This window comes from Apis florea, unplaced genomic scaffold, assembly GCF_048593485.1.
Source record: "Apis florea isolate Af1SG1 unplaced genomic scaffold, ASM4859348v1 contig_3811_pilon, whole genome shotgun sequence".
NCBI classification, from domain to species: Eukaryota; Metazoa; Arthropoda; class Insecta; order Hymenoptera; family Apidae; genus Apis; species Apis florea.
In genome coordinates this window covers 1,127,082-1,139,784 of record NW_028256868.1, presented here as the reverse complement: position 1 = coordinate 1,139,784, position 12,703 = coordinate 1,127,082, and the positions used below count along the sequence as shown (strand labels likewise).

Here is a 12,703-nt window from a genome sequence, read left to right as displayed (position 1 = left end):
AATTTATTCGTCCATTCTGTGGAATATTGCCAATAGGAGAATGATACTTTAAATCTCGTTTAGAGGATATTAACTCACTTCTGACTCCGCCTGTTGCACGATTCATGTTATTCTAATAATACGCTATTATATTTCCTCTCCTTTTCATTATGATGCAATACATATTGAAACGAGATTATTTCCCTTCCTCGTCGGAAGGAAGAAATAATCCCCCTCGTTACAATCATAGAATAGGAAAAGAAAGAAAGAGAGAAATTGCCCTTTTCTTGATATTTATATCAATCAAGCTTCAATTGAAACTAGGATAAACACGTAACAGTGGCTCGTTTTCAATCCAATCCTCAAAGATCAACTGCGATCAACGATTCGAAAGGGAGGAAGAAAATTCGCAAATATTCGAATATACTTCCTTCTCCCCCCTCTGTGTATCACAAATTTTATCGAAACATTGTAAAAAAAAAAAAAAAAAAATCAAATCCCCTCTTTTCCCCCAACGAAAAAAAGAAAAGAAAAGTTACCTCCTCAGAATTATCCATCATTTTATCCATTTCGTCCCAAACGGGGGGGAGGAGAAACGGAAAAGATTGGGCAGAAGAGGGGAGGGGAGGGGAGGGGCAATTTCCGAATTATCGCGCCGTGTTCACGCGTGTGTTCTAATTCGGCGAAATCGATGTTACGGCGACGCGCATAAACAGGGAACGACGAGCGAAGCAGGGGTTGGAGGGGGGTTGCTACGTGGATCCGTGTCGCGGTTGACCGGGTTAGGGTCTCTCGTGGCGAGTTCGTTGGCCTCGCGACCCGATATACCGGCGACCCCGGGGATTTCTAGGATCGAACCGGGGGAAACAGCACAGCCCCCGCCGCCACCTTTATTACACCCCTCCTCCTCCCCCAAGATATCCGTCTTGGATAAACCCGGGAAATTTAATATAAGCCGATTTCCTCGTTACTTTTATCGCGGCGTTACCCCCGATCCCCTTGATCGAAGCTTAAAAGAGAGGATGGCGCGCGAGAGGGTAATCAGGGTAGTCAACTCGACGAGATTCTGTGAAATATAGATAATCGAACTTTAATCGATTAATTTTTTTCGATATTTTATATAAACTTGTATATATTTGCGCGAATAACAGGAAATGAGAAAAAACGGACGGATTAATTTTGGCGTCGTTTTATCCTGGAAACGTGCGAGGATAAGAGGAAGCGAGGCGAGGAAATAAAGTGACGAGGGTCGATCCTTCGCAGGTCAACCACGTGTGCGGGGGAAGCTCGAACGGCGCCCCTGGGACAACAAGGATACGAGTGTTGCTCCTTTGGCAGCGGATAAAGAGTGAGGTTTATTTCGAGAGAAAGAATGATTCGTCATTCGAATCAACTTGGAGTGAGTCAGGTTTCTTTTCGACCCTCCGTTCGATTCGGAAATAAACGGAGACGCGGGCTAAATTAACGAATCGACGGGCTTAAAATAAATTCTAATCCCGATTGAAAGTTCACCAAACCCAATTTGTTCATCTGGTATAATCTGGGAGAGGGGAGGGGGGGAGGAGGGGGAAATTTTCTTTAAACGCGGCGAAAAGAGGGGAAGGGAAATAAAAGAAAATAGAAAATCGATCAAATAAATACTTTCATATCGAAATTCGTAATTAATCGAGAATGAAACGAGGTAAAAAAGTATCGAAGTAATTTTTAAGAAAAAAATCCAATCGAAAGAAAGAAACCTATAACCTATGTATACATTGTATTTCAATAAACAAAAATCCTGCTCACGAATAGTTACGAATAACCGCAACTCGAACCGCAGAACGGAGTAATCGTCGAAAGGAACAACCTTACGAGAAATACAGCATATAATACATAAATCACGGACACGGAGCGCCAAGTTTTTTTATTCCCTCCCCGATCGGATAACGCGTAAAAACTAGTTACTAGCCGGTGAAGGGGAAAATAATCGATTTTTTTATCGGCTCTTTAATTAAAGACGACGATTTCGATTCGAAATGGTGACAACGATAATTACGATAAAAACAGATATAATACGATGGGGAGGAACGGGGGAGAGAGAGAGAGGAAGCGTGTATATACGTGTATGTACGTAAAATAACAAAGATTGTATAAAAGGAAAGAGGTGGATAAAAAGAAAAAAAGGAAAAAATGAAACGATCGCGCAAGGTGTCTCGTTAGCAATTTACAACACGTTAGTCACATCGGTGATTAACCGTTAGGCTGCAGCGGTCGCATTTGCATATTGCGCAATATGCAAGCAGCAGAATGAAACGAGATGCAATGGGAGCCGCGGGGGAAAAATCGCGAAACGGCGACCGGCGATTTCTCGATCGATCGCGACGAGTTCGTCGCGGATCGACGACCGCGTCCTTCGAAGCCGGAATCCGAACGGCAAATGGATTATACTCGAACGAGTATAATCACTTTATAATATACGCCGCTTCGCCCGTTTCCTTTATTTATATACGAACGCCGGCAAATAATTTTCTTAATACGACGTTTCGAAATTATTGAAAGTCAAAACGTTCGTGTATTTAAATGTTCGAAGGCTCGAAAATTAATTAATTCTCGATGTTTAAAAAATTCCTCGATTCGAAATATATTTTTTTAAATAATTTTTGCCGGAATGAAAAAATTTAACGTATAAAAAAATTCGAAGGTTCGAAAATTGAACGGTTCGAAGCTTAAAAAATTCTTCCTCGAAATAATTTTTTTCCAGAATAAAAAACTTGAAAAAGATTCGAATCCGATTCGAAATTTCTCGCGACAAATCGTATCGAAACGCGTATCTCATCCGCATCCACACCCTCGCGCACGTGAAAACTGTTTCAACGAACGTGAACGCTTTACGGATGTTTCTCGATCCCCGTTGGAAGGAAAGCCTCCTCGATTCGCCACTGCAATTGCCGCGTAGAAAGTAAATTAATGGCCTCGGCGAACGTGAAAGTCGTGCCGTTTCGCACACTTTCCACGGTTCGCGTGGCGAACGCGTTAAAACGCATGCGCGCGAGTTTTTCTAATTGGCGCGCGGAACTGTCGCGATCCATTGCGCAAACGCGGCGCGTGTTTCGCAGTTGCACCGATCGCGAGATTGTTATTAATTGTAGTGGAGGTGCCCAAGGACGACCTCTTATTCCCTCCCGTGGTTCGTTCACCCCGATATCCCGTTATCAGACCACGATCACGAGAGGCTTAACATTATCGTTCGTTCGCCACAAGCGGCGTTTCGTCAACCGCGTGAATGGGGAATGGGGACAGTTTACGTTGCGATGGATCTTTGATGTATCTAGTAGTCCTTTTCTTCGAGAAATCGTTTCGATCGCTCCTCTTTTTATATATATATATATCTCACGTGTACGTGCTTTCTTTAATCGAAATAATATTGTTTTAGTTATTTTGCATTTTTTAAAGGTTTATATAATTTTCGATTATGGAAATTTAATTATACCAGTGAAAAAATTCTTCTTCTTCGTTTGGAGGATAAAATACGCGGGACTTTCTAATTTGTATTCGAAGAGAAATTTTTATTTCTTAATCTTTTGTCCATTTTTAAAATAGAAATAGAATATTGTAAGGTAATATAACGTTATTGCATTTGAGACAATGTTCCCTCCGAACCCTCCTTTTTTTAGCAGTGCATCCCTAAAAAGTTTTATAACGGAAGCACAATAAATCACGCTTAACATCTAATTTCATTTCAACATCTCCGAGTGGAATTTTCAGAGAATTCACGAACCTTTTTTATTATCGTTGTTTACGCGTTGCTCTCGTCTCTCTCTCTTTTTTACGAGATGCCGGCGATAAAAAATTCATAGAACAATAAAAAAGACACTGAATCCCTGAAGAAACGAATTCGCGGCACAATACCTCTACGTCGAAAGAACGAGAAAAATCAATGATTTATGGATGGAAGGGTTGTCTCTGCAAATCCTTTAACGGTAAAAAAATCCAAAACGACTGCATCCCCCGCGACTGTATCTAAATGTAACCCTAAAAAAAGAAGGGTTCGTCGTGCGTAATGTCGGTCAGTAAAAAAAAAAAGGAGGGGGAGAGATGCTAACGGGGTTCAAAAAGTCTTTCACGAAGTCGCAAAGTCAATTTTTTTCTTTTACCCTTTCGTAAACGACGACCGGTCTTCCACCTCGTAAAAACATCCAAAGGATTAGAAGTCACGTACCCTTTTTCCCAAAACCTCGTGCCATCGTTTTAAAACCGTAAGGACACGGGAAGGGGATTAAGGGGGAAAGACAACGAGCGTAGAAAGCAATAAAATGTTTCACTTTTTTATCACTGGCTTACCGTAGCTTCCAATTTCAAAGTCACCGAACAACCTTTCTTTCTTTCTTTCTTTCTTTCTTTCTTTCTTTTTTCACTTATTCTTTCCTTTAAGTTAGTTCTTTTTTCCCCCCTCCCCATTACTTTTTTAACGAACGAGACTTTGAGAAGTTGGTTAAGAGGAGGGAGAAAAATCGAGCCAATTGTTGATGAAATATTTTGGCTAACGCGCTTTTCTTCTCGAATTTTCCCCACGTCCGCGAATTTGATCGTTCGAATCATTCCGAAAATTCGAAAAAAAAAACAAGTTCGAGAAAACGAAAGTTAGAAATTCATTTGGAACGAACAGTTTACAAATTCGATCTTGCGATTAGCCGGATAAAAAAAAACAATCGAAATATATTATTCCCAGCCCATAAATAACTTTTCACGAATACTTTGCAATACTTCCTCGATAAACGTAACTAAAATAGTATATAAAGAAGAAAAGGAACTTGGACGGGAGAAAATCTTAAGAATTCTCTTTCAACTCTTTCGAAAGCACACACAAACACGCGCAAAATTCAATAAAAGGAAAGATCGCGTCAACCCTTTAAAAGAAACTGCAGTTTTCCACGATACGATAAATCCCGCGAAACGTTGGGTGTCGTCCCCTTCCTCCCAGCCAACCTTCTCCAAAGCAACGAACGAAAAGAAGAAGAAATAAACGGGAGGAGAGAAAAAAATCCAAGGGAAAAAGTTCTCAAGAATTCGCCCCCTCCCCTCCTCGTTCGTACATTCTCGCGGCCGAGAGAGGAGCTCGGTGACTTCAGAAAAGGTTAAATTATCGAGGTAGGGAGACGTGTTCCCAGTGGCCTAATCAGGCCGAGGAAAATGCGCGCGGAAAGTGACGCTCGTCGTTCGCAGCGGGCTTGTGGGGGAGGGAGGGCGGTGGAGGAGGAGGGTGGCCAAGGAGTCGCTCGGATTGCGAGCGTCGAGGTCGCGGGGTCGTTGACCGGCGAGGGTGGCACTCACCCTAACTAGGCCAGCGGATCTCTCTTTCTCTCGCCCCCACCGCGCCTCCTGCCTTTCCCCTCCCTCGCTCCTTCCCCCACCGCCTCACTCGGACGGTCCACGGTTCTCTTCTATTTTCGCGGGGGCCACTCGACACGGATATATACGGTCCGCCCACGCGTTTGGCGGGATAATTTACGTTATTGAGGCCGTTCCACCCTGTGCGCCCCCACCACGTGGCGAGATATCCACCGCCGGGTGGAAAACGCGCCGCTTTTTTCCCGCCGATATCGAATGCTCGTCGATACGAGGAGGGTGAATTACGATAATTGGTATATCAAGAAGAGTGATTCCTATTGGAGATACGGATTTATATATATATATATCTTTTTTTCTTTTTTCTTCGTTGGAACGAGATTCTGATCGAGGATCAAGGAGAGATGGAAGAGTTGAGATATTTTGAGAGTTATAAATGGAAAACTTTAAACTTTCTCGACCACTCAATTCCGCCGTTATCTCGCTTCGGATCGAACGAAATCTCGCGCATCTGGACCCTCGTTCGAAGCGTTGAGGGAAAAGCAATAGTCAGTTAAACATCACCAAAGTGTAGAGCTGTAAAGCGATAAAGCGGTAACAGGACAAAATTACCGTGCTTTCGAGAGAGGTGGCTACGGTGTGGATATAATATCTGTAGCGCGAGGGGCGACAGGTTGGTGGAAATGCTATACTTAGCAGCCGTCCAGGGGAAGGGGTAGCAATACCAGGGCTGGCTGGTGGGTCAGGGGTCGTTGCCCTCGGGGCTGCTACCCTCCCACCCCACGCTGCCCACCATCCTATCCTCAACCGAGTTTCCGGGGGTTGACTGCGCGAACGATCGTGAAGCTTGCTCGAATTTCCGTGAAACGAATCTGTTTCTTTTTCTCCCGATTCGATATTCCTCCTCCTCCTTCTCCTGGAGGAGTCGCCTCCTTGCGACTGATTTTTTTGCCTGGATTATTGGACCATTCGTTTCCAAGATTTTGTTCAGATATTTTTTGATATAGATTTTCTTCGTTCCTTCTGTTTCTTTAGAAACAGAAATTTGAGATCGAAAGAGATTAGGAAAGTTTAAGCAAGGTTTTGCGTGTACACGTAGAAAGATTATATTTGACAAGCGTTTCGTACGCGAAAATTATTTTACCCGTTTATGACCCCCACTGATTCATGCAACGACACTCTATCCGTTCCAATTTTAGGTTCCAGCTCTTGCTGCACCGCTCTAACTATTCTAATAGATCCTCAGACCCCCCCCTGTGTGTATCTCCGCTCTCTTCCCTCTAATTTTACCTACGAATATTCCCCAACGTCACGAGCATACCAAACGATAAAATCTTCTTCTATTTCTTTCTACTTATCCTTTGACTCTCCTCCCACCTTCAACTTTAAAATTCCGATCGATCACCGGATTCTGTCTGAATAATCACTGGAAAATCTCGCCCGAAGAATTTAAAAATTCTCCCTCCTATAAAACTTTCTCCTCTTCCTAGATGGAAGAATCGACCTCTAAAAAAAAAAAAAAAAGAAAAAAATAGAACTTAACAGAAAATATTCAAATTATCCGATACACACGTTGAGAAATATCGATCTAGATCGAAGAGAAAGTCGACGCGCGAATTCTCGTTCTCGAAACGGGATAAAGCCCGCTAGAAAGGGAGAAATCGGTGCGAGAGCACGACTTCCCTTTCATCGGCATCCGGACGAACCGCCTTCGCCTCTACTTCCTGGTCGGACCACTCTTACTTTCCTCCCGGTGAACCGTGACTCGATCGCCGCTCACGGTTCAGGTGAAACAAAAAAAAAAAAAATATTCCAGACACAATATTCGACGAGATTGGATTTTTTTTTTTGTCCACGCGTTACATTTCTGTCGCTATATCGGAACAGAGAGGTGAAAGCGCGAATCACTGAGCTGGAAATCGCGGCTGCGAAACGAAATTATGCATCTCGGGTGGTGTCCTTTCGTGGTGGAAAGTTTCCAGCGAGTGGAAACGGGCGAAGGACGCCGCATGCTCTGTTGTAAGCCGCCGGAATTTTCGAAACCCGCGAATTAGAACGGAATAGCGGGGATCTGTGTTGCGAGAACATCGGTGGGTATTGCTGATTTCGTTCGCGTATTGAAGGTTGATGCGTATTGTTTCCAACTGGGTGGGAAGTTAGATGATTAGGATTAAGATCCGCCCGGGTTTGAATACGTTTGAAGCCTCGTGGGAGAGAAGGATCTACGAGTCGTGATCATCGAAACATCGATAATTTCGAAAATCTTTCATCTTCGAATGAAATGACACAATCAATGCAATGAGAAAGAGAAAAAGAAAAAAAAGGAATCCCCTAATCGATCTGCTCTCTATTTAAAAAAGAATAAGAACGAAGATAGAACGATTAATTAAGATTGCAAATTAAAACCGCGTCTATGTTACATTACATACAAAAGATAAGGCGAGTCTAGAGTTTTTCAACGAACGATTTCAAAACTACCATCCCCTCTTTCTCCCTTTGAAACATACACGATTTTCGCGATCGGTTCAGCGAACTTAGCTCGAAGAAGCTCGCTCTTCCAAGTCGATAAGAGTCGAAGCTCGCGGCGCGATAAGAGCCCCGACACGGTTCGAGGTTGTTCACCTTGATGCTTCTCGCACGCGAGAACGAGACGGATGACGCTCGAGCGGACGAAGATAGCGCGTGGTCCGCACGCAGCGCGGATCAGAAGGGAAGGAGCCAAGAGAAATAAAAGAGACGAAAGAAAAAGAGAGGAGAAGCCGCGAGCGAGATTAGGGGAAGAGAGAGAGAGAGAGAGAGAGAGAGAGAGAAGTAGCGGATCCGTACTCTTATCGGGCTTCTCGTCGGTTCGGCTTGTGGCGTAGGGACGTTGCGAGATTAGAACGACCCCGAGAGCAGCTCAGAGAGTCGACGAACCGGCCCCTGATTGGGCGATGTCGAGTCAACGTTCCTCTAGCCACCAGGAGCGGGAAAGGGGGTCGGTGGAGGCAGATGATGGGGGTGGGGTAATCGTGGACTGGGAGAGGACACAGCGCATCAATCGAGGTCACTGGGGACCAGGAGGAGGCCAGGCCATTGCCCGTGTGTCTTGCTTTTGAGGTTAGCTAGTCGTCAGCACGGGCGCAATTAAAAAATGCCCCCGATGGAGTCTCGCGCGGATGTTGATGAGGGTGTCCCTCCTTTACATCCCGACAGAGATCCCGATTTCATAACCCTGAATCAACCATCATCTCTTCTCCCTGTGCACGTTTCAGATAACAAGATTAATTTTGGTAATATCGATTATCAAATATAATAAGAGATTTCGATACAGCTTGGGAAAACTAGGTCGATCGGATAATTGATTGGAAAAGAAATAGTATTCGAAAAGTGTTATTGTTCTTTGCCGATATTCCAATGATCCAAAACGTGCCAAAATATCCACCATCCATTAATTTTTCTCTGTTCACTGAAATCTCTATTACCTTTCTATTCTAAATCATCCTATCCGTAGTTGGGGACAACAACCCTTTCCAATCGGATTATCAAAGAATCCGGAGGAAGCGAGTTGCATCAGCCGACCCGTTGCTAAAATTACGCGAGTCGTTGCTTCGCGAACCGACCCGCATTCTTAGCGCGAACCGGGTCGCGCCACGCTCGGACACCATCCGGACGACTTTTATCGCTCGAACCGCTTTACGGAAATTCGGAATGCATGGGGCGGAACAGGCCGATCGGGAGGCGAGACGAGAGGAGCCGCGTTACCCGACCCACCTCGTAGTTACGCTCGTTGAGGCAGGTCAGTGCTCCGGATGCAACGACAAACGCGAGGAACGGAGAAACGGTGAAAGCATTCCAATATGGCCGCCACGGCGAGAGTGATCACGGTCCAGCAGCTCGGTTAACGCACTTACTTTACTTTCTCCGCGTCGCAGTCAAGACTCGGAGCCGTGCGAAAGAAATCGGGGGAGAAAAAGAGGGACGAGGAAAAGAGAGACGGAGAGAGGGAGGAAGCGAGAGCGAGAGAGAGAGAGAGAGAGAGAGAGAGAGAGAGAGAGAGAGAGAGAGAGAGAGGGACAAGCTGGTGAGTAGGTAGCCCATACGTAATTCAGTATCGTGAGGTTACGTAACGGGGCCTACGAGGAGAATTCTCAGCCGGTTGAACGTACTTGTGTGTGCGTGTGTTATGCGTGTGTAACGTGCTTACGTGTGCTTCATGTACGCGGTTGTCACCATTCTTTTTCTCTTTCTCTCCCGCGTAAACCGCGTGTTCACGCAATTCTTCGTGAGAAAGGTATATGTGAACTACATTACGTTCAAGAATGGGTTATAGATGAAATTGCACGGATCTCAAGCGGGGGAACAATTTAGTTGGATTAAACGTGAGACGATATCGAGGGGATGGAAAATTCGTTGATCCGATGTTGGCCGGCGTGAGTGTAAATGATAAAGTAAAGAGAGTCGCACACGTGTCCATTAGCCTCTAGTATCTATGGAGAATATCTCTAACCTGTCCTCGAACTCGAGCTATTTATTAAGGAAGTAAGATAAAAATGGATTAATTGAGTTAAACGAGTTAAATCAACATTCGTTCTTTTAGTATATACGTATATACTATATTATGCATTAATTATAACGACATCATAGATGAATTTTAATAACATCCTCATTGCGGCGGGCTAAACGACTCGATTCTATTAAAGTCCAAATTAAATTGAATAAACGATAAAAAAAGAAGGAGAAAACAAACAAAAAAAGATACAAAGATCTAAAATAGAAAAGGAGGGGAGGGGGGAGGGGGAGGGAGAAGAACAAAAGGTGGGCGAACGCTTATGAACGGATCGTGGTGTGTAACTGTATATGAGAAGTACATCGGTCTCTTTTACGCGAGCAGAACAAGAGGGCGAGCGGGCAGGCCGAGTGTGTTGGTGACCTTCGATGATAGCCGTGGGTGGGGAGGTTGGTCGAGTAGCTAAACTACGTTGGTGGGAAAGGGAAGGGGCGAGAGAAGGAGAGAGAAAGAAATAGCGCGAGCGAGAGAGATGCGAGCGGGTCGGTAGGGAGACCCAGTTCGAGTTTGTTGAACCGGCCCGCCGGCGATTGGCCACACGAGTCGCGGAGTTCACTCTACTTGCCGAACGGAGGTAGGAGAAGGCGAGAGGAGGCGGTGGGGCGAAGTGGCAGGCCGCTCGGTTAATTTCATCTTGCCCCAGTTACGGGCCAGGCAGGGTGAACGAACTAGCCTCGCGCCAAGGCCCCACCGACCTACTTTCTTGTTCTATGGACCGCCGTGAGAGAAAGAGACCGAGACTCGCACTATGCCTCTCTATACAACGTGCCGAGTTCACGACGAGTTCAGGCCAAACAGAGAGAGACGAAACGGCCGCGAGAGGGAGAGGATACATGGAAGCGCACGAACGGGAGAGAGAGGGAATGGTGCGTGTATGTGTGTGTATCGGAGGGAGGGCACTGAACACTCCAGTGGGGTGGGAGCCCCACTAGAGAGGCTCACTATCTAGGCTAGAACCACGAGTAAAAAGAAGAGAGGGAAGATCGAGGCACGAGTGGGAGAGAGACAACGAAAATGAGAGACAGAGAGGGAGAAAAATTGCCGGAGTGCCGAGTGGAAGGCCGCCGACCGAGGGCAACGAACTAGCCTCGTCCCGGGCCCCGCGACCTACATTCCAACCCCGCTGGAAAGTGAAACCGCCTCTTTCTCTATTCCTTCCTACCTGAATCGTGATCTCTACGCTAGGTTAAGAATGTTTTTACGAGTCTATTATGATACGATAGATAAATTATACGCAATATACACGCGTGCAATCCTATAAATCGATTCGAGAAATCGAACGGTCGCCAACGAGCGGGAAAAAAATATACTCTCCCTTTCGTTCGACAAAAGCCTATGAAATTTTTTCGAAAGAGCACGGAACGCGGACAGAGGCTTGGGAATCAAAGGCTACTCACCGGCTAAAACTCGTCCCAACAGATTCTCGCTATCCTGGTGTGCACCGCGATAACAGATCTGGGCCGATTGTTCCTTTTCGTTGTCCAGAGGTTCACTAGACGGTGACAAAATATCACCGGACGGTTGTTGTTCGTCGGCACTGCTGCCACGAGGCTTGAATTCTTGCACGGTCATTTCTTGTCACGACAGTCTGCCGCGATTGTTACACTCTCTTCCGTTTTCCCGCTCTTTTACTTCTTTACTTAACCTTCTTGTTCTTCTCAAACGATTGTCAATGACAATTTTATTCCAATAGTCCTACCGACAATCTCACGTGTAAACAAACTTGAGGCTGACATAACACGACTCTCCATGCAACCGTAAAAATTTGAATCGCAAACCGTCAACGACGCTATCTACTTCAATCCTCTTATTGACAACTTCACTCCGTTTCTATCTCTGTCGAGACGCAACCACGCAATACCGGCACGAGACACCGGCGAAAAAACTCGCGAGTTTGTTTTGATCAGTCTTCTCTTACTGCGTATAATACAATTACGCTTCCTCTTTCTAGCAACGACACACTTTCTTTTCGCGCGCACAACACACGATTACCACGACGATACGATCTGTTGCTTTCCAATGGCGTGGTTCTCGCGGTAACTGCAAATCGAAGCTTGTTACAACGTTATTAGTTGATGTGTTGTGTGTGGCGTGCGATGCGGTGCGCGAGTGAGTTCGTCGCGGCGTGGCGTGCCGCGGCTTCGCGGCGCCTGCGCGCTACACCGCTGATTGGCATTCGCGTAGCGTCGCGCGCTGGCGCCCCACGATTTATTTTCATCGCAATTTTTCCATATTTGCAATTTATATCGCGATTAATATTACATATTTTATAAATACGTTGCAATATTAATTTTAATACACGTATAACGATCCTATTTATATATTAAACACGTAAAACACGCGCTTAATATTTCGCGATATACTTTTTCAATGAAAATGTTATCGTACGAGGTAATTTGCGATTTTTTGCCGTGTTATTCGTTTTGTCACGATCCCATCGAAGTGTTTGAACGACTGTCATTCGGAAAATCGTGGATCTAATTACATCAAATATTGATATATTTATTGCATGTATCGCTCGCCTTTCGAAAAGATATTTTTATTATTTCTCAAGATTGCAATCATGCATATATTATTCGCAACAAGGAAATCTGTTTAAATATTCAAGTTAAAAATTACGTCCAATACATTTGAAATAGCACGCGTTCGAGGAAGTACGATTCCATTTTATTTATCGATCTAAAAGTTCTCGGATCAAGTCGGATACGAATTTCATTTCAAAAAGGGTGAATTTTCTATAGAGAGAACACAAAACAAACTTATCAGGCACGATGTTAAGCCACGATGGTATATCCTCAAAGTGATCGGCTCGTTCCTACGACCAATTGGCACGGTTGACCCGTCATTAGG

The 12,703-nt window shown here is 44.9% G+C and overlaps 1 protein-coding gene across 2 annotated transcripts in view; it reads right to left on the bottom strand.

Moving 5' to 3' along the window:
- Nucleotides 1-12,703, bottom strand: part of E75 (ecdysone-induced protein 75) — a 148,580-nt gene that overhangs the window by 65,842 nt on the left and 70,035 nt on the right. The window contains exon 1 of one of the 2 annotated variants that reach the window (XM_086917025.1): nucleotides 11,251-11,977. The exons of the other annotated variant lie outside the window; for it this stretch is intronic. Within the exon in view, the coding sequence (XP_086773151.1) occupies nucleotides 11,251-11,425 (175 nt within the window). The 5' untranslated portion in view covers nucleotides 11,426-11,977. Of the gene's footprint in view, nucleotides 1-11,250; nucleotides 11,978-12,703 lie in introns of those variants that run through there. 2 annotated transcript variants of the gene reach the window in all.